The 22,011-nt window shown below is 48.3% G+C and overlaps 2 protein-coding genes across 3 annotated transcripts in view; both read left to right on the plus strand.

The window, feature by feature from the left end:
* LOC309883053 (ubiquitin carboxyl-terminal hydrolase 12-like) overlaps positions 1-10,292 on the plus strand; it is a 29,868-nt gene extending 19,576 nt beyond the window's left edge. For both annotated transcript variants that reach the window (XM_082770732.1, XM_082770731.1), the window contains exons 6-9: positions 311-394; positions 1,038-1,235; positions 3,094-3,172; positions 8,207-10,292. In XM_082770732.1, coding sequence (XP_082626858.1) covers positions 311-394; positions 1,038-1,235; positions 3,094-3,172; positions 8,207-8,308 — 463 coding nt within the window. In that variant the 3' untranslated portion in view covers positions 8,309-10,292. The remainder of the gene's footprint in view (positions 1-310; positions 395-1,037; positions 1,236-3,093; positions 3,173-8,206) is intronic.
* Positions 10,293-18,458: 8,166 nt separating this feature from the next.
* LOC309882923 (G-protein coupled receptor 12-like) lies at positions 18,459-19,586 on the plus strand (the record flags this gene model as incomplete). The annotated part of the gene is made up of 1 exon (XM_082770428.1): positions 18,459-19,586. The coding sequence occupies one exon, from the start codon at positions 18,459-18,461 to the stop codon at positions 19,584-19,586; it is 1,128 nt and encodes a 375-aa protein (XP_082626554.1).
* Positions 19,587-22,011: the final 2,425 nt, after the last annotated feature.

Genomic DNA, 22,011 nt, shown 5'->3' on the forward strand with positions numbered 1-22,011 from the left:
TCTGGAAACAAAACACGATTACCTTGTTGCTGTGTGCTACCGATCTCGTTTGCCTCCTACGTGGAAAGTATGCAGTTAGTACCTGGTGGCATCGTTTCCAGATTTTGCTAGCTGAGCATTGATATTACAGCTCAAGAGTGGGACAAGTAGGCCTAAAATGTGTTTGGGAGATATAAGTGATGTGAATAAGAGGTTTTGTCTTGTGTGTGCTTTTTTTTTCATCATTATTAGCAGTTAACTTTTAGCTGGTGGTCTGACTGAATATCCCTGTCTAGCTGACTTTTTTTTTTTCTCACTTTCATTTCCACAGAGGGTTTAGTAATACTGAAACTCTATGCAGTGAATATAAATACTATTGTGAGCAGTGCCGCAGTAAACAGGAAGCACAGAAAAGGTAAGGTTAAAATGCTCCGGCTATTAGAAGTTCTTCTAAAGCAGGCAGCTGTTAGAGAATGCACCTTGTGAAGTCAGCAAAAAGAAAATGCAGGACTGTTTTGGTCTGTGTTTGGTGGGGAAAGGAGCAAGGAAAAGTGGGGGGACCAGGTAACTTTGTGGCAGCCTTATCAGAGAGAAATGAGATTAATTTTGTATTCCTCCCAGAAGTGCTTATATCTGGTGTTTCCAGACATTCATGTTTTCCCCAGTTAGCATTAATCAGCTCAAAGCCACCCATCTGCTTTCATTATGAATACTGTGTGCAAAAATCTTATTTCTCACCTTGTACTCGGTAGCAGCTGGAACACCCGGACAGATTTATTCCATCCCTTTCTTCCCATTGATATGATGAAAAATTGATGTTTTCAACAAAAATTGTTGTTCTACACTCAGATGTCAGTTGTGTAGTTAATCTTTCAGAGGAAATGATGCCCATTCTCACCAGAATACATATGGGAAAGGCAACGTTTAAAAAAAGCCTTCCTCAAAATTTTAGATGTGTTTTAAGAGACTTCTTCATGTTAAGACTATTTTTGGAGAAAGCTTTGTTCTTAGGTGATCTGCTAACACCTCTTTCTTTGTTTAACCCATTTTTGTTTCAGAATGAGAGTGAAAAAGTTGCCCATGATTCTAGCTCTGCACTTAAAAAGGTTCAAATACATGGACCAGCTGCATCGATACACCAAACTTTCCTACCGTGTAGTCTTTCCCTTGGAGCTCCGGCTCTTTAACACTTCAGGAGATGCTACAAATCCTGACAGAATGTATGACCTTGTGGCTGTAGTTGTTCACTGTGGCAGGTACGCCTTTGTGCTTTCTGGACTTTAAATGCATCCCCTTGAAGTTTAAAACAAGTCTGTCATCCATATGCCATTTTGTAATAGTATAGTGGCTGGCAATATGGGAGCATGCCAAGCTAGTTTTCCAAATATATTAAAAAAAAAAAAAAAAAAAAAAAAATTATTTGTGGATCTTTTTCACTTTTTAACTGTTTTAAATTTTGTTTTCAGACTACACAGTCTAAGGCTTGCTTGTTTACAAGCCCTCAAATATGCTGGCAAATCAGAAAAGTTGTTTTGAGGTTTAGCAGAGTAAGAGCAGTCTTCCAAACACAACAAACAAACCCACCGGGTTTTCAGGGAAGCCAAAGTGGGATAAGTACAAATATTGGAAAATGCTTTAAAAAATAATGGTAGTTTATAGATGCTGTGTTGCTTCTGGTTAAGCCATTGAAGGTTTGTTTTTTTAGAAGCTGGTGCCACCACGTGGCATCAACTATGTACTGCTGGTTTTTTTTAATTTACACTTTATAAAATTTCTATTGTATTTTTTAATTCGCTTTTTAAAAGCAAGGAGTAAAAATAAGCACATTTAGGAAAAAAGCTGTTATGGAAGTAAATAAATATGATTGCCTTCTAGAAGTGCGAGTTTTAAAGTAATGAGTACTGCAGCACACACAAATGGTGGAAATATCTTTGTGAGGAGCAAGACAATATTCAACACATCAATGCTGTACAGATTTAGTATCAACACTATATAATTCTAGGTGATTTTTGTTGTGGTACAATTGTACTATTCCTGTTTTTACCACTTTTAAGATCTCATCCGATGTCATCTTCTGTAGGCATTAATTTGCTATACCTATAGCTGCATTTATCTATAGCCATTTCTTTACATTGTTAAAACATCATTTAGATGGATTAAATGGCTTTGCTTTTTCTTCTCAAGCCTGTTGCCTTACATGGGGCTTTTAGGGGCCTGATGACTCTTCTGGTTCTAATTCTCACTAGAAGCTTACCAAAGACTTAGGATGGACTTCATTTTCTAAATATTTGCGTTTTCAGAATTTGCCTTAAATATTTTGCCTTAATTTTATTTTTTAATTGAGTCATTATAAGCAGAAGTTTCATTCTGTGACAGGTATAGTGTTTAAGTAGATCAGTAATTCCAGAAGGACTAGAGAATTTCTTTTGGCTAAAGCCCCAAATATTACTTGGGTTAAATAGATCATAAATAGAAAGTAAAAATGGGGGAAAAATGTTTTTTTTTTCTTTTCTTTTCTTTTTTTTTTTTTTTTCACTGTGTCCCTGGATTGTTCCCTGAGAACTTGAGGTTAGATTAATAGTTTATATTTTCCCACCCATGCAGTTTCCTATCCCAAGCTGGCAACTTTTCAGGACAGTGCCTGCCTTTACTCTGTAGATCCTTCCCTCTTTGATTTAAGTCACTTTCTTGTTCCTTCCCTTCAAGGTAAGCATTCAGGATACAGGGGAAGTACAAATAAAGTATTTCAGATAAGTGCTTAATCAAATTTTTAACAGTGTTTGCAATACTCAGTGATGATTATGTGACAAAACAGTGATTGAAGTGACTGGCTTTTAATTTCAGTTTTGAAATATATGAATGATTACCTAAAATGTTTACGGAATAGTGTATTTTGAATATATTGTATTTGGCAGGTAGCAAAGATAGAAATTTTAATTCAAGCAATTTGGTAAAGTCCAAGAATGTCAACAGTGTTATTAGGTAGTATTAGACAACATTAAAAGCTGGGAAATCTAATTCTGCCAGTAATAGCTAGAATCATGTGGGAGAGCAGCAGCCCTGCCTTTGTAAGCACAGGAGTAATAAATCTTCAATCTCTTTTTCCCCTGGCAGTGGTCCAAATCGTGGACATTATATCACCATTGTGAAGAGCCATGGCTTTTGGTTGCTGTTTGATGATGACATTGTAGAGGTAGGTGTGCTTTTACAGAGTGAAAACACTGCTGTGTAGGCAGCATCACACTTCAGCTTTGTGAAAGGTTTCTTTTTATGTCTCGGATTAGCTCTTGCACCTGTGAAACAATTTCTGTAAAACCCATGCACAGAAGAATTCTGAATATTTCAGAAGTAAACTTTATCACTTAACCACTTCTACAAAGATGATGCATGTATGGAGAAGGGCAAACCAATGCAATGGCTGTGTTGACAGCTAAGATGCAGCTAAGATACAGGGTGGTGTACAGCTGTTCAGGCTCAATACTGCAGTGGTCTTGATAAAAATCTGAAGTGCTCATATTTTAGACCACCTTCTGGGCTCCTTTTTGTTGATAACTTAATTTCTTATAGTTGCATTTCATTGCTGCATTTAAGAATTTATCTTTTTTTTTTCTGTAGACATTTTTCCCCAACAAATTCAAGTACAGAAAGGCTATACAATAAATAAAAAAATCTTTGGAGACTGTACTAAGGTCCTGAGGATATACAGAGGTGTTTGGGCTACTGGTGATAATGTTTAAATAGTCGTTTCAAGCAAATTTTCCTTATTTTTTTTAACATATTTTGGATATTAGATTTACAGGTATGTTTATCCATATATCTCACATAGTATCAACCAAATACCAAATTGTAGAACTGCTTTTTGTAAAGACAAGAGTGTACTCTTTGCTTCTGAGATCTCACAGTCAAGGTTAGGGTTAGATGCTAGGTGTCTAAACAGGTACAGTAAAACCCCCCTGGTTTGTGCTGAGATGATGATGTAGTGTGAGCTCTCCCTTTTTTATTCTTCAGGCAGCTTTGAGTATCAGGTGTGACTTCCTGGTGATTTGAATAACTTCTCTGGCTATGAGCAGTTCTTTCCCACATTATTGTATTTTGTGGGTTTTCTTCTTCTGTCATGGCAGAAGTACATAATTATGTGTCAGCTCGTTTTGAAAGTGATGCTCAATTTAATATTTTTAAATGCAAATATTCACTGTCAATTTCATCCAGGAGATAAACTTGGCATTTTAAAAAGTAATGTAAAATAACTATCATGTTATTCTAAATTTGTTTTGAATGAGTCACATCTATGTTGTATCCTAACTTTCAGGTCAAATCAGAATTTATATAATCCACAAATATCATTGGCACTTTTATAGCTGTGCCAAACAGAGCTTTAAAATGTGTGTTGTCTGTTACTGGATAGTAAGTCCAAGGAGCTGGCACAAACTAGAATGTAGTTCCTCTCTTCTGAATAGATACGTCTTTTTTTTGAAGTTGCTTTTCTAACTTAGATCATGGCTTTTTAAATCTCACCTTTTTTCAGAGTTCATTTTAAAAGCTGTAAAAATAAAGCTCTTTCATCTGAAACTTCTGCTTTTTGTGGTTATCACGGTTCTGTGAGTTTTCAGAGTCCTGAATAGGATTAGGAGTGTGGCCATGAACTGTAGCGCTCCCCCTGCCCCAGCTGCAGATCTGGAACTTTTAAGATTCCTCTTCCTGCTCGAAGGCTGTCTGTTTGCAGGTGTTGTTTTCTGTGAAACTGAGGCTTTGTTTTTTCCTGCCCACGGAGGGCACAAAGACTTGCACAAGAGTTTTACATACAAGCCACCTGAGGTCTTTGACCCTTTCCAATCAAGTGTTGCTCCTTGGGCTGCTCTGAAGCGTGTAGCGTGGGCATTCTTGCTGGTTTTGTCTCAAGGACTCTTACTGTCCTGTTCCTGCCTCCTAAAAGCATGATAAAGGTGAAGCTTAACTCTCAGCTCCCTCTACGTACGAAGCACCACCCTTTCCCTTTCCTCAGCCTTCCAGAAGTCACCTGGATTTCTGGAGATTCAGTGATCAAGAAGAACAGGGTAGTGCAGACTGCTTTGCTGTTGCTACAGGCTTCTGGAAGAAGTAGCTGCAGTTTTGCTCATCTGTTCTTGCTCTCCCCAATTAGTCATCAGCTCCTGAGAATTAGTTCCTTTCTGGGGCTGTAGGCTATTCACTGAAAAAAACGAAGTAAAGCTGAAACGACTTTTGTCAGCTCCATCTGCTGCCTTAAAGGGATTTAACTATCTACTCTGAGCTTAACCAAGTACTGTTTTCAAGCTGCTTGTGATTGTTCTTACAGTGCCACTGCAGGAAGTACGTTGCTCTGTATGGCACTTCAGAGGTTGGCCTCAAAAACTGAGTGGCAAAAAAGAAGAGGAGCCCCTAACCCTCAAATCTTCCAAAACATGAATTCTGGAGGAGTTTCTGTTTTTAGGGCTCGCTACAGGAGCCTCCTACTCTTCAGAGACTCTCGGAATATGAAAGCAGTTTTCTTTTAAGCTTTAGAGACTTCACATTTTGAGTGAGAACCAGCTATGTAGCCAAATGGGTATTAGTCAGCAGGTGTCAGAAGATGGGGCCAAGGTCTTTGTACCCATATACAAATATTGCAGCTAAAAGAGAATGCAGGAGAAAGGTTTTTTTTGCCCTTTAATGCGGTTTAAAAGATTTGTTGTGTGTTTGATATGAATTAATAGCTCTGAAGTATCAATAGGAAGTAGCTTATTCTTATTACCCACTAAATGTCATAAACGGTGAAGGCATGTTTATCTGTTTGGGTTTGGTTGGGAGGCCAACTTCCAATTAAATTGGAGATAAATGATAAGCAAACATACTACAGCATATGTGAAAAGGAACCGCATCAAATCCAGGAGGTAACTCAGTCCAAATGGGATGCTTTGCCAAGGAAAATTAATTGAGAAACCTGAGTAAATGATCTCTGGCGGGTTTGGCACATTGTCATTAGAGAGCTAAGTGATGCATCACAGTGATGTGTACCTGAAACAGAGGGAGAAGTGTCCGTTCAGGGAGTTCTCCAAATTCAGAACAGGGCAAGAATGATTGCATGTCTTCTCTTAAATATCTGTTCACAGACTTGCAGGATTCAGTTGAGTGCTGTGGATGGTGAGTAAGGAAGATGCAGTTTGGGGAGCCAGAAATGATCAAAAGATACTTAAGCTCAGTTGATAGGAAAAAAAAAAAAAAAAGAAAAGCCAAGTGAAGCTACAGAATCCTAAAATTAGTTGTGAAACTATCAACCAGTTGTTGCTATAAAGCTGCAACCAGGTAAAACTTTGCTGTCCACAACATACACGGCTAGCTAGGATGGGAAGAATAAAGTCTATATAATCCTCTTTCATTTCTACTTTGTTTTCTGTGGATAGTGGAATCTAAAGAGGAAGCTGTTTTTGCCATGATAAAACTAAAAATATCTGTAGGATGAATTAATCTATGTAAAACATTTGAGTTGCATTCAGAATGAGTAGTAGTGGAAATAGACTTGATTGCACGGCAAAGTAGTTGGCACTTAAAATAAAATGTTTGAGTTGTCAGCTAAATATATGACAAGGACTAGAAAATGTTCTTTTGCTATCTTTCTATTAAAGCACATATCTAACAATTTGAAGTAGACATTATTTTAGTGAACCCTGTGAAAAGGCAAATGCCGTTAGCGTAGGCTTTCAGCTTCTGTGAAGTCCAGAAATGGAGGGGGGGAGAGAGAAAGAGCCAAAATATGTTTTATCTCTCTCCCCCTTCCCCAGATTTTAACAGTAAACGTTTAACAAAACTATTCAAGAGAGACTTTTCCGCTGCCTAGTCTTGTGGTCAATGTAACTTCTGGAAACTTAAGCACCAAATGCAAGAAAAATGTCTTCAGATAGGCTGGGAAAAGGGTGGCCTGAGCTTGTGGGTTGTTTGGCAGCGCCACTTCGAGAAAGCAATGTTTTTGTGCTTGCTGGTGATGCTGAAGTCTGTTCAGTGAGCAACAATTTAGCACGCTGCCAAATGGATTCTGTAGCCGAGGAGGCTCCTTGATGCAGTCATTGCGTGGTCCCTTTCTCTGAAAATGTAGGCGCAGCTTGATCTCTGCTACTCCCTTTCGAGATTAAAGCAGACATGTTCGACCCAGAGACTCGTATTCTATGTGCTTCTTTGCTTCCTCAGTTCTAGTCCTTGGGAAATAAAAATATTTTTTTTTAAAAAAAGCTTTTTTTTCTTTATTTTACTTTAGACCACTCTCCCCTTGGTCTTCCTCAACACGTTTAGGCTACAGCCTCTCATCTTTGAATCCAGAGTCCGTCTTTTTAAAATCCTAAAACGAGTGTGGAGTGCTGAGCAGCACAGGCCACTGGGAGTGTTTTATTTCAGCACTTCAATCTCTGCACTTGTTCTCCACTGACTGCAGGATCCAAGTCAGTGATGTGAAGCCAGTCGTTCTCAGGAGCTGAATCAGCGTGGTAGAACTTGCATCTTTAAAAGCCCTTTAAAATGCCCTCCAGACATTTAAAGTATTTCACAACTCTAAGCATAAGCAAGCCATTTAATTCTATTAATATGGCAAATAAGTTATTTCTCTTAGAGCACAGATCTTGTGATAACATTCCAGCAGGCTTTGTACCAGCAAATCTGAAGGAAGAAAAGCTCTCATAAGACCAGGGGATTACAATTGGGTGTGATCCACAGATTTCATGGTATAGTTAACCAGTGGCGCTTGCAGGACTTCTGTGTGTAAGACAGTCACAGGAACCTGAAATGTTAAATCTGCTCAAGAAGGGCCTTATGTGCTCCCAACTATACAAAATCTTTCTTTGCTAATCATTGACTGATTTTTTTTTTTTTTTCATTTACATTACAGACCTACGGTCAGGAAAGGTAACTCCGATCTGAATGAAAAGGCAAATAAAAATGTCATGTAATATTTTAAGGATGATTTTAATTCCTTCTTTTTGCGGTCCAGCTTAAGAGTGCACTGCTTCAGAGAGGAATTATTTTCTGTTGATTCACTTATTTGCAATAGTGAATAAGTTAACAGGTGGAGAAAATATTTTGGTGTGTTTTGTTGTTTTCAATGATATTTAAGTATCATTGTACTAATACTGTGTGGCTCTCCAGCATCGCTGCTGAGAGCTGGAAAATAACACTTTTGTTTGTGAAAAGGGTTCTTAAAGTGATGTTTGACTGAGACTAATTTCTGCCTCTTGTTAATTTTCAGAAAATTGATGCCCAGGCCATTGAAGAGTTCTATGGGTTAACATCAGACATTTCCAAAAACTCAGAGTCTGGATATATCCTCTTCTACCAGTCAAGAGACTAAGACAAAAGATACGTATGTATAAAAAGAAAAAAGGGATCAAGATATGTCCAAGTGGAACATATTTGTGACAGCAGAAGCAGTTCCTCATTGTTGCTGTAGGACCAGGACAGATCCAGCAGGGCGAATAAAGGTTTCTCTCTGCCATTTCTTGGAGGATTAGTGCTGACTGCCGTAACAAGAAGAGCTTTTGCTCCAGTTTTCTTTCTGGGCTTTTTTTACGTGCTATCTTCCAAAATCTGTGTTACCTCTACTTGAAACCTGGCTGCTTATTTGTTCATGAACTGAAGAAGAGTTTTAAAAGTAGCATTGTAGAATTTTTACCATTTAATGTTGGCCTGAGGCTATACCTTGGTTTCTATCGTCGTTTTTCTGTATTTTAGCAGAATGATTTCAATATTCAGTGTCAGCTGAAGGCATATTTTAGGATATGAACAGCAGCTGGTTGCTGGATATTTTTGGTGACTCAGACTTGAGAAGCAGTACAAAGCTAAGACATATTGGAAATGTCAAGTCTGTAATTTTTTTAAAAAACAGACAAAAAAACCTCTGACTGCAGCATTGTAAATTCCCCATTATGCATTACCTTGGTTTTAGATAACACTAACGGCACTGCTTCTTTCTGCATTTTTATTTTTACTGTTCTGTCTCTTCTTCAGAAGGTATAGGGCTATCCACACTCAGCCGAATGTTCGTTTTTGCTTTGAAGCAGAAGTTTTGACTCAAAGCCTCATTGCTGCAGATTTAAGGGGAGCAAAAAAGCAGTTATGTGTTGAAGAATGTCTGGCAACCAGTTGCTGTAGAAAGTTTAAAGTTACAGCATTTCTTGGAGCTATTGCATAAACCGAAAGTGCCCTCTTTCTGAAACAGGATCTGTTCAACATTTCATTCAATACGTAGTGAACTGATGCAACTAGCATTTTGAATCTATGCTAATACACAGAAACAGCACTAATTGTGAAGGCTTAACCAAGGGAAGCATTATTTACCAAACTAATCCAGTTGTTCTTCACAATAATGATTATGTAAGAAGGAAAACCAGCCAACCAGCTCAGACATGGCCTTGCTACATGTTCCTTGTCGTCTGTTGGTAACATTTGCACCGATCTGGGAATCATAACCCCCCTAAAAATGCTTCTGATTGTCTTACCTCTATAGGCCTTGCTTAACAGGGGAAATTGTTAGTCTTTTGAAGACTGAAATTAAGTAATTATCCGTTACGTGTGTATATATTATAATCTCAAGGATAACTAGAAAGAAAAGACTACGGGAGTTTGTAAGAAATCTCTGAGAAACATATGTAATTTTCTTTTTGAAAAGTCCTGTTACTGTGCCAAAGCTTGTCGCAGCTGGCTCTAAACTACCAGTGGAAATTAATATTTTCCTTCCCTCATCTTGTTAGATAACACCAGAGCTGTCCTCTTTGTGTCTGTTTCCAGTATGGCCGTTCATGGTGTATATCAGTGGTTGTTGTTCCTGAGGACATTTAACTTATGCAATTCCATGGCTTGTACAGGATAGAAGAGTTTTTACCAAAATATTGTCCTCAGGAAAACAGCAATCCGCAAATGTTTTCTTGTGGTGGCTGTACGTATTTGTTTCTCCTTACCATGACCAGAAGCATAATGTTAGCAATTAACCTCTCTTCAAAATGCAAACCAGTTATCGCCGTCGGATTCCAGCTTAGTACAGGTTCCATTCTCTTCGCACATCTTCTCCAGAAAATAAAAAGTATGGACATTTTTAAATTATTTTTTATTATACAGAGTACTGTCATTTTAAGAGACGTTGAATAACAGCAAGCATCCTTGTCATCTTGTTCCTGTTGTGTGAAAACTGTTCCTGGCTACGAGTCTTCTCCCCTTGTTCCCATTACAAGCCGTGAGTCCTCTCCTGGTGGCGCTAGCAAAAGCCTGTCATCAGAAAGTCTTGCAAAAAATAAAAAGAGCACTGAGTTAAAAAATAATCTAAACAGTAAATACAAAAATTAATGTAGTACACTAGACATGTATTTTGTATATCTGGTGATACGTTTTTACAAATACCTGATTGAGAGAGAATATTGAAAGATATATACTATAGATTAAAAACCGTTAAAAGTGCACTTTTGCTACAGATTTATAAGGAAACTAAAAGGAATTAAGTTGGAAGAGAATGGTGTGATATTACTTCTGTATAATAAATGACCCCACCTGTCTCCAATAAAGGTCACGTATGATCAAACGCACATGGCCCAAGTGTTTTTCCTTGAATTGCAATCCAAGGCAGAAGCAAAAGTAATTGCTTAGTCACTCTCCTTAGCTTCTCTCTCTGTGTTGGCTGGCTGAGTGATTCTGACCGCTGTGTTTTCATGCCTATAACCTGTGCGGGAGCAGCTTAAACTAAAGAGAACTGAATAATTCATTGTAGATTACAGGCAGTGTGCTGGTAAACGAAGGAGCCTCTCCCCAGAGCCTTTTCCCCTGACACCCACCCCGTCCCTGCTATTCCCTAGTCTGTTCTGCAGCCCCTGCAGGAGCTCCACCATCACCTTTCCCTCTGATTTCTTTCCATTCTCCCTCCTTTACCCCTTGCTGTTGGACTCCGTAAGACTTCGTTGCAAATGTTATCTGACTGATCTGGAACAGAGACATTTGAAAAGCAAAAATAGTACTACAGGCTTGGAGCCTTTCAGGTTCATCGCGGGACAGGTCTGTTTCTGTGTCAGCCACTTCTGCACAGGAAAAACTCGATTCAGGGCTGCTCCCGTGTGCAGGAATACACGGGACTAAGTCAGAATGCAGTAGAGGCAAATGAGGTTCCAAAGTGACAGCTGCTCTGTGAAAGCACGTTTTAGACTCGAAATACTCTCTGGTCCTTGTCCTGCTGGGCCACACGTTAGTAATAAATAAATAGAGCTGATTTTTACTCCGGGGAACGTGAGCTTGACTTCGAGTGACTTCAGAAGGAGCGTTTCCCTGAGCTGGCCTTGAGGCTGACCAACCCCGCTCAGCAGATCTGCCCGCAAGGTGGGTTTAGCTCAGCACCAAGGCAGGATGGCTGCTAGGATTCGGGGGCTGCTCCTGTCTCGCTTCTCCCCAAGGGATGCTTGCACCTGCACTGACCCTCAGGGCCTCCTCCAGAGCATCACGCTGGGGTGGGGGTGAAGCCCACCCCGTGCCCATCGCCTGGTTTGTGGGCTGGTGTTTGTGCTCAGCGTGTTCAGTGACCAGCAGGAGTTTTTAAAGTCACCGTGCCAGCTCAGCTTAGGGTAAATTTAAAACAAATCGCATGTGATTGCTGCAAGAAAGAAAATAGACTAACACAGGCCCCTGAGACAAATAAAACCTTCCCATTGTAGTCCTCAGCGTTCATCAAAAGGAAGCAATCCCCTGAAACACAATTAATTTGTGGCATGTGAAGCCCTGCTGTCGTTGCACTAATTAACCTTCAGGCAGCCTGCCGTGCTCGGGCCTGAAAGCAGCCACCAGCTGGGATTAGAGGCCCGTAGGTGATAATCCAGAGTACAAAAGGTTAAAAACGAGGCAGGATCGGGTGGGATAACACGCGGGCCATCTCGTGGTTTCCTTCTGAAGCAACGCTCTGCAATGGAAGATGGTTTCACCCTTTCTGCCTCCCGGCCTCCTGTGGTCAGAGGGGACGGGGAGGAAAGCGAAGGGTTTGGGGAGCTCGCTGCTGCCTTCAGAGGCTCTGTTGGATGGAGAAGCCGCTTTGAAACCTCTTGCCCTCCAGCAGGGAGGCTACGGAGGGTCCTGCCTCGGATGTCAACAGCTTCTGGGGCTTCAGGGCCCCCCTGTGTCCTGGTTGACCCCCAGAAGCTGCCGTGCTGAGGGAAGCAGAGGGCCGGGGACAGGGGTAGCTCAGGAACCCCGAGAGGAGGAGCCAGACCTGAAGGCCAGGCTAATAAAAAATGGTGAAGGCCACAAAATATCGGGTCCCCAAAGGTATTACTCCGGATACATTGGCCCAAATTAACTGAGGGCAAAATGCTTCCGGTGCCATGATGCCAGGAATCGCCTGCAACACCTGGATCCAGCAAAGTGGGGGCAAGGATTGTGCTGCCGTTTGAGAAACTCGGGGGGCCCTGGCAGGGTGTTGTGGTGGCTGCCAGGGCTGTAGGGCCTGGGTTTATCAGGGATGAGGATGAGGATGAGGATGAGGATGAGGATGAGGATGAGGGGCTCCAGCCTGCAGCCGGGGCAGGCCTCAGGCTGCTCCCCACCAGCAGCCCTCAGCCAGCGATGGAAACAAATGGCTGGATTTCCTCTCCATAGGCACAAAAGCAAAGAGCAGGCAGGTTTCAGTGGGAGCTGAGTAACTTCGCCTGTAATTAAGTGTCCTAATTAGCACTCTATTAGTGCATTTGTTTCCTTCAGCATGAAAGCAGCCTGCATGTACTGCAACAAGGCAACAAGCCAGTGGAAAGCAGGGACTGTGTCCTCATTCTCTGTTTTGTCTGAATTTCCTCCTTCCACATGGAAAAATGGGAAGAGAAGGGTGGGGAAGGGCAGGGAAGGGCAGGGAAGGGCAGGGAAGGGCAGGGAAGCCCCGCTGTGCGCGGACATCGTGCCCATCACCAGTTAGGAGCAGAGGGTTGGGATCTCAGAGGTAAAACCTCTGGCTGAAATGCGCCATTGCCAAAACACCCGCCCCGTTGCAGAGCTCCTCCAGGTCCCTCTGCTTCCACGCTCGCGCCAGCAAACCCTCAGCACCTCCCGGCAAACCGCGCGAGGACGCGGTGGTGGAGAGGGATGTGTTATTCTTGGCAACGCTTCCACCCCCCCTTTTCTTTTTTTTTCTTTTTTTTTTTTATGTTAAACTGTTCATTTTCAGATTTTGAGTCACAATATTTCTGCAAGCAAAAGAGCATGAGTTTGGAAAGAATCCAGTTTATTCCTTCAAACTTCTCTGCAACTGCTTCAGTTCGGAGAGGGGCCGCCTGGCCGAGTCCCCTGCTGGCTGTGCCGGGTCCCTGGGTGTCCCCCAAAAGCTGGGGACAAGGGGTGGGGTGAGGATCACTGCATGGGTTAGTGCAAAGCAGAAATATTTTCGTTGCCTTATCCCTATTTAAGTAAAGATCCAAATGGGGATTTTACCCTTACTCGCCTGGGTTCTGGAGGATGGAACTAGAACGAGCACAAAACTAATTGTGAATTTTGGAGATGTCTCAATTTTTTGAGCCCAAGACCCAGCAGAAAGCTGAGCTCTGCTCTTCCTGGCATTTCCCATTCACCCCCCGGTGGGAAGAGGCCCATTAAGGAATTTGGAAGAACAAGTTTTTGGGCTCTCCTTCCCAGCTGTCTGAGCCAGGCGCTGCCAGCAGGTTACACAGCAGTGACTCGGGGAGGGCAGAACTCCCATGCGGGCTGGAAACCACATTATCTCCTTCTTTCCAAACTAAAAATACCTTCCAACAAAGCACCAAACCTCTCCGAAATAACCCATCTGAAGCAGCGGGATCCAGTTTCGGGCTCTCCGGAGGCCGCAGCTTGGCGGTAATTAGAGCGGTGCCGCCTGCGGTCCCGGGGGACGTGTCCTTCCTCGAAGCAGCGCTGGCGAGGAGATGAGCTTCAAGAAACCCGCTGTGTTGAAAGGGCTCAGCCGAGGGGAGCTGCAAAGGAGAGCTTCCTCCGTGCCAGCGGTGGTCGTGCCCCGAAGGGGAAGGGAAGAGGCGGGCAGGAAGGTGTCCTCCATGGCCACGAGCATCCTTGCTGGGAGGACCCACAGCCACCTCATGCCTGGCCACATGTTGCTCCTTGAGTTTATTCTGCTCTCTGCAACTGCAAAAAGCCTCCTGAAGGTGGTTTTTTTTTTAATCATTATTTTTCTTCCAAGGGAGAAAAAATAAAATAATAATTCGCTTCCCCCTCCTCTCTTTCCCTGAGCGTGTTTAATCGCTTGCAAGTTAGTCATATTCCTAAGAAAAGAAAACGTGGCGTGACGGTGAGCGGCAGCTCCTGAAGAACAGGCGCTAATTATATCCCAGCCCTGAAAAAAATAACACGCTGGGCTGGCGGAGCGGGGAGGGAGCCCGGCTTGTGCAAGTGGCTGGGATTTCCAATGCCTTGCAGCACCGAGCAGCCTCTCTCCTGCCCTGCAGACCCTCCTCTCCTTCCTCCCCCGAGGGCCGAGGCTGCAGGCTGGGGGCAGCGCACCTGCAGAGAGCTCTGGGGTCTCCAAAAAGCCACCTGGAAAGGTTTGAAGGATGAAAGGCTTGCCAGCGAGCTCAGCAGGGCTGCCTCACCTGCTCAGCATCCTCCCAGCACGTGGCATCTGCCCCTGGTCAGCACATTCACCGCCCTATTTCCAGTTAACCAGGCAGGCAGTCCCAACAGTCCCTGAGCCTTGGGGTGAAATCCGCTGAATTTCTCTTGATTTGTGGTGAGCGGGTGCTCCTGTCCCCTGGCTCAGTGCCCACAAGCACGCAGGGATGCTCCCCTGGACTGGGCTGGGTTTATTTCTCACAGATCATGGGGGGTGCTTTTTCCTGGGCTGGGTTTTGTTTTCTGGAAAAAAAAAAAAAAAAAAAAAAGAGTGGATAAAAATATCCCCCAGTTTGCTCGGCTGCACCTCTGGGAGACGCCGCTGGGCTCGGCTGTTTGAGGAAGCCGTTTGCCTCCTGTGTATTGCAAGAAAATAATAATAAAATAAATGGATGGAGAAAGCCCTGATGGGGATTTTTTTCATATTTCACTTGGCCGCAGGTGGTCCCGGCCTCAGGGATTTGGGACTGGGTTTAACCCCCGGGGGTCAGCGATGGTTTGGTTGCATCTCCCACTCCCCACAGGGCAGAGGACGAGGACCCGGCTGTCCCCTCTGGGGTCGTGGGGCTTGGAGTGCAGGGATGGGGGCACCCTGCAAGAAGGACCTGGGACAGACCCCCATGAGGCAGACGGGGACCCGATCCCATCCCAAGGGAGCGAGGGTCGGGCTCTGGGAGCAGCTGCAATGGAGCAGCCCGTAGGCATTTTGCTGGGCTGGGTTAAGGGTATGCATCCTTGTCAAGAAATAAACCCCCAAAATAATGGAAAGCTCCCCAAAATGAGCTCTCTGCAATACCTTGAGCGCTGCAGGCTCGGCTCTGCTGTCACCGTGCTTGCATCTCGTTTCTCCCAGCAGGATTTGGGATGGGGAAGGGATGCTCCTGCCAGAAACACGAGGGATGGGGAAGGGATGCTCCTGCCCGAAACCCGTGCCACGAGGCACTGCAGGGAGAGGGCTCGGGGTGTGAAACTGTGCCAGAGAGTTACGTGCGAGGGGAGCTCAGCCTGGAATCGCTCGTGGCTGGGTTTTCTCCGTCACACGAAGTGATTAGGGTAACGAAGGGATCCTCGCCCCGCCGCGCCGTCTCTATAGCAACCCCAGCCTGTTCCTGTGAACCAAGTGACTCATCAAACACAGCTACACCGCGATCGGGGGCCAGGATCGTGACTTTGGCTCCGACAAGAGAGCTGACCTTTGTGGGGAGGGGAAAAAATAAAAAATAAAAAAAATGAAGGGAAGCGGCAGAAAGGTGGATGGAAGGGGCAGCCCCCCAGTGCCGTCCCGTCCCGTCCCATCCCATCCCATCCCATCCCGTCCCATCCCATCCCATCCCATCCCATCCCATCCCATCCCATCCCATCCCATCCCATCTACTGTGCCACATTGGGTTGGTGTTAATTGGCCGTTATCATGAATATTTACCCTAATATTTTTATAATTTATCTCCCCTGCAGGCTCGCAGAGTTTCCTATAGCTGAGTGGATCAAGGCCAAGGCGAAGCAGTCACTGATGGGGCAGCCGGGCACAGCACCCGATACATCACATAGAGGTGAGGGAAATTAAGCAAAAGCCCTTTTTTTCTAGAAAAATGCCCCACGCTGACATGGCCTGTCCCCATACACACGCTGTGGGGGCCGCGTCCCCATGTGCTGGCAGTGGGCTCCTGTCCCTGTGCATGCAGCAGTGGGGTCGTGTCCCCTTTTTGGGGTGCTGGGGTCATGTCCCTGGGGGTGCCGGTGAAAACGCTGGGCACTGGCCCCGCAGTTATCATCCTCTACAGATGGAGGAGGGTAGAAATTGGGTGGTTAAGCTCACGGGTTTGTCCCTTGCTCGATGCCAGCCACTGTTTTTAATGGAAAAAGCACAACCCCTAAGCCAGGATGTGCCCCCAGGTAGGGCTGTGGGTGTGATGTGCCCCCCAGGGGGATTTAGGGTGGTTTGGGGCTGCTGCGGGATGCTGTGGGGCTGGCACCCAGCCGCCTGTGTGGGGCTGTGCTGGAGAGGCTGGAGGGACGGGGAGGTCCCGGGGAGATCCACGGGGTTTGGGGCGAGCTGAGCCCCATTTGGGTGCACATGGGGTGGGCGAGGGGACAGCTGCTCAGAGCAGAGGCCGCTTGGGACCCCCGGGAGCCTCCCCAGTTTCCCCTTGTGTGGTCTCAGCCTGACGGGGAGCCCGTCTGCTCCTAACAGCAGTGGCTGGAGGTGGCCGAAGCCCCTGCTCCCCATCGGAGTGTCACAGTGTCCCTGCACACTGGCGGCTGTGCACCCGTGGTGGCACCGCGCTCACTGCGCTGCGTAGCTCCAGCCCGCGAGAGAGAGGGGCGAGAGCGTCAGGTTATGAAACCAGCACCAGAGGGGGAGAAGTGGGGTCAGAGAGAGCCCAGCGTCCCCACCCCAAAGACGCAGCTCCCTTTGGGAACGACAGAGCCCTTGGGAGATAACCCTGCCTTCGGGCTCTGCGTCTTGCCAAGCTGCTTGGCTCCCAGGGGGAGCAGCTGCGGCACGCCGCCTCGCTCCCCGCTCGGCATCCCCACGTCCCTGGGCACCGGGTGGGGAAAAAACCCACTCGGCCTGGCCTCCCCTGGGGGCTGTGACCCCTGCGGGCCTCTGCACCGAGCCCCGACCTTGGGGAGCCGCGTGGGGCACGCGGGAGGGGCGTGCGTGCGCGGGTGCGCGGCCCCTCGTGCCGGCGGGCGCGCGCGTGGCGGCGGAGCGGGGAGCCAGCCTCGTTGTTATTCCGCTCACAGCCGCTCTGATTCACAGGCTTGGATCATGAATGCAAGTGAAGACTTTGACGTCAGAGTTGAGATTTATCAGCAGATCCAATGGGGCAGGAATATTAAGTGCGAGGCGATGCCAGCTACCTACCAACGTTATTAGCGATGCTCGCCGAGGAATGAGGCTCAACACCGAGGGCTGGAAGGAGCGGGAGGGGGAAAAATAAAAACGGGGGCAAACGAGCTGATCCTCCAGCCTTAGAGCCAGGTAAGGCGACAGCCCCGGGCTGGGATGGGAAGGGAAAGGGCGATGCTGGCGGGGGGCTGGCGGCGGGCAGAGCCCCCCAGGGCCAGGGGGGCTCGGCAGGGGCACGGTGGGCACCGAGCGGGGCAGGAGCCGGCAGTGGGGGCTGCAGGAACCTGGCGGGGGGACGCCCTGCGGCGGCATCTTGCGAGGGAGGAGAAGGCAGGAGGGAAGGAGAAAGTTAACGCAGGCTGTCCCCAGCCGCTGCCTTCTCCTTTCATCAGCGGCGCCGCATCCATGCGAGGGCTGGCCTATTAATAGCAGCGGCTTTTACTCGCCAAAAAAAAAAAAAAAAAGGAAAGGAAAGAAAAGGGTGGGGGATGGGGGGCTTTGCGCTAAAAACGGGTGACAAAAAGGTGGCCGTGCCCTGGGGAGGGAGCGGTGGGGTGCTGAACCCCCCCCCCACGCACACACACAGGCACCCCGCAGAGGGGCTCGGGGGGGGGGGGGACATGGGGATGGGGACGGGGACGGGGATGGGGACGGGGATGGGGACAGGGATGGAGACAGGGATGGGGATGGGGATGGGATGAAGACAAGGATAGAGACAGGGACGGGGACGGGGACAGGGACGGGGACAGGGACGGGGACGGGGATGGAGACAGGGATGGAGACGGGGATGGGGATGGGGATGGGGATGGGGATGGGGATGGGGATGGGGATGGGGACAGGAAGGGGGGTCAGAGGAGGGGATGGGCATGGGATGCGGAGCAGGGGACGGCGGGGGGGAGCCGAGAAGAAGCCCGGTGCCCCCCCGGGGAGGCTGCGGGAGGCTGCCTGGTGCCGGGCTCCGCTGCGGGGGGGCTGCACCGGAGCCGGTCCGTGCGCCCCCCGCTCTGACCGCCCGCCTGTCCCTCTCTCCCCAGCGATGCTGCACGGCCCCGGCGCCCTGGGGGGGCCGTGGCAGCCCCCGCAGCAGCAGCAGCAGCGGCTCCCGGGGCTCGGCACCGCCTCGGTGCCCAGCGCCTGGCCCTCGGCGGCGGCGGCGGCGGCTGCGGGGGGGGGCCCGGGCACGGCGACCCCGGCAGGCGGCGGAGGAGGAGGCGACGGCGACGGCGGCGGAGGAGGAGCAGGAGGAGGGGGGTCCCCGGCCGGGGGCGGCGTGGGGGGCCCGGTGAGCCCTTGGGACATCGCTCTGTGCGCCACGGGCACGGCGGTGGCGGCGGAGAACGCGCTGGTGCTGGCGGTGCTGTTCTACACGCCCAGCCTGCGGGCTCCCACCTTCGTGCTGATCGGCAGCCTGGCGCTGGCCGACCTGCTGGCCGGGCTGGGGCTGGTGGGCAACTTCGCCGTGCGCTACCTGCTGCGGCCCCCCAGCGAGGCGGCGGAGCTGGGGGCGGCGGGGCTGCTGCTGGCCGCCTTCTCCGCCTCGGTCTGCAGCCTGCTGGCCATCACGGTGGACCGCTACCTGTCGCTGTACAACGCGCTCACCTACCACAGCGAGCGCACGCTGGGCTTCACCTGCGCCACGGTGCTGCTGATGTGGGCCCTGTGCCTGGGCGTGGGGCTGCTGCCGCTGCTGGGCTGGAACTGCCTGCGGGAGCCCAGCGCCTGCAGCGTGCTGCGCCCCGTCACCAAGGACAACGCGGCCGTGCTGGCCGTCGCCTTCCTGCTGCTCTTCGCCCTGATGCTGCAGCTCTACCTGCAGATCTGCAAGATCGCCTTCCGGCACGCCCAGCAGATCGCCGTGCAGCACCAGTTCATCGCCACGGCGCAGGCCACCTCCACCCGCAAAGGGCTCTCCACGCTCTCGCTCATCCTCGGCACCTTCGCCCTGTGCTGGATCCCCCTGGCCATCTACTCGCTGGTGGCCGACTCCAGCTACCCCGCCGTCTACACCTACTCCCTGGCGCTGCCCGCCACCTGCAACTCCCTCATCAACCCCATCATCTACGCCTTCCGCAACCCCGACATCCAGAAGTCGCTCTGGCTGGCCTGCTGCGGCTGCATCCCCTCCGCCTTCTCCTCCAGGCCAAGGACATCCAGCGACGTGTGAGGAGCTCCCTCGCTCGCCTCTTCTTCCTCCTCCTCCTCCTCCTCCTTTCCCCCTCCGCCGTCCGCGTTTCCCACCGGGAGGAGCCCCCCCGCCCTTGTCCCCCCAGCCCCGGCCTGCGCATCTCGCTCCATGGGCAGGTGGCCAGAAGGGAAAGAGGAAAAAAGGGGAAGGAAAAAAAAAATAGAGAAAAAAAAATTAAAAAAAAAAAAAAAGGAGGAGGGAGGTGGAGAGTGGAGAAAGAAAAGAACGATAATGGTTTCCTTTAGAAATGTTATTTTCGTACACATTTTATTTTTTATTTAAAAACACAAAACACCAAAAAAAAAAAAAGAAAAAAAAAAAAAAAAGAAGGAAAGAGGATCTCCGTACGATGGATGGCGTTTGTCTCGTCTCGGGTAAGGAGGCAGCGGGCTCGGTGGTCCTGCCGCCCCCCGGGGCCATGAGTGGGGGACGGCTTTGGGAGCATGGGGGGGGCAAGCCCCATGTGTGTGGGGTGGGGGGGCCCCAAAATCAGGTGTTGCTCTGCTATGCAATAACGGGGGGGGCTGCTCTGGCTGGGAAGGGGCAGCCCCGGAGAAGCACAGGGAGTTGGAGGGGGGTGGATGGGGCCGGGGGGGGGCACGGTGCCTCCATGTGGTCTTGTGGGGCCAAAGGCACTTCAGGGGTTGCCTCTATTTTGGGCTGCTGCAGGGCTGATGGCGGTGGGGGCACCCAGGGAACCCCCCCCCCCCCAAAAAAAAAATAATAAAAAATAAGTGATTTTTGGCCCAGCTCCCCCCCGGGCTGGCTTCCACTCTGCTTTGCACAGGGATGGGGGGGTCGCATCCCAAAAGGGATCCGGGCTTGCTCAGGTCCCATAGAGGGCTGGGCAGAGAGCACAGAGCTGCCCGTGGGCACCAGCCGATCTGCTGGGGCAGGACAGGATTTGTCCCATGCTGGGGGGGGGTCACAGCCACCCGACAGCACCGTGTGTCTGTCCGGGTCCAGCCCCACAAAGCCAAGTGCGTGAAAAAGCAGCTGAGGGCGTCCAAAGCATGGACGGGGCTTGAACTTGTTTTCTGCCTTTCAGAAGTGGCCACTCTCCTTTTTATTTTTCCTTTTTTTTTTTTTCTTCTTTTTTTTTTTTTCCCCCCCTCATTTCCTTTCTAAACACCTTGGGCAATGGGCAGGAGGTGCAATGTCGAATCAGTATGCATATAAGAGTTAATATATATATATTTATACAGAGTTATATATAAAAGAGTAACCTAGATATATGTACACACCGTTCTCTGCTCGTTTCCTCTCCTCTGGTTTCTGTACCTGCAGCCAGGTCCCTGCAGCTCCTTGGTGTGAGCACCCAACACAGAGTTAATTTTAACCACCTTTGAAGCATTGTGAGCATTTGGGAAGTGTTTTTCTGCACGCTGCTCTGGAAGGCAGCATTCGTTTCCCATTTTGTATTTCTGAGTGAGATGCAGCACGGGCTCATCAGCTCTGGGCACACCTTGGCATGCCCACAGTTGTGTTTTCTTGTATATCCTGCGCTCACTGGTGGAAACAGGGTAAGGTGAGAGGAGGTAAGAATAGGGGAAAAAGAAATAGGGTGAGGTGAGGAGGCAGGTGAAGGGGCCTGAGGTAACGCGGTGTGCACTGGGGTGTGGAAATCTCTGACCATTTCACTGCACCTTCCTTTCGGTGTTGTTATTTTATATTTTTTTTTTTTTCCCAAAGAACATCTTTCACTGGAGAAAGGTTTGAGTGGAGATGTTGGGCATCGGTGAGGGCACCGGGCTGCTTTGCTGGATGTTGGGGCCCCCTTCTGTTGGCCGTCAGCACCAACCCTCCCAAGCCAGCAAAGCTGCATGTGGGGTGGGAAACGAGGCAGGCACCCTTCGGTGCTGGTTTTGGGGCACAGTCAGCACAGAAAAACCACGGAAACGTGGTACCCTAAGGATTTCGGTCCTGATACGACAGCCACAATTTGCTCATATCAAAAAAAAGGCGTTTTAGTTGAACCTGGTGTAACAGCCCCAGAAACCATTACTGTTCTTGGTGGGGGACAAAGTACCTCTTTCTTGTCGAAGCATCACATCTGGAGGGGGGGGGTCTCTAAAAATGATCTTGATAATCATTTGTATTGATGTGTACTGACCAGCATCAAGTGCTTGCTTCCTTGTCAACAACTAATCAGCAGCTACCTTTGATTGTCAGGAGTAATTGTTCGATGCACATGGTGTCCCCTTGCAACTCCTCTCATTCACGCACGACCTTTTCTCGGGGCGAGGTGGCCGTGCTGCTGCTAACAGCTCCGTCTCTGCCATCTGCACCATTTCTGTTAAAAGTCCCATTGCTTTTTGCAAACTTGCTGAGAGCTGCCCTGCCCCTGCCCTGGCCACCCGCAGACCTGAGCCTTCCCACTCCCGCTGGAAAACTTTGCAACACG

Source organism: Aythya marila (genome assembly GCF_965140915.1).
Source record: "Aythya marila genome assembly, chromosome: 13".
Taxonomy (NCBI): domain Eukaryota; kingdom Metazoa; phylum Chordata; class Aves; order Anseriformes; family Anatidae; genus Aythya; species Aythya marila.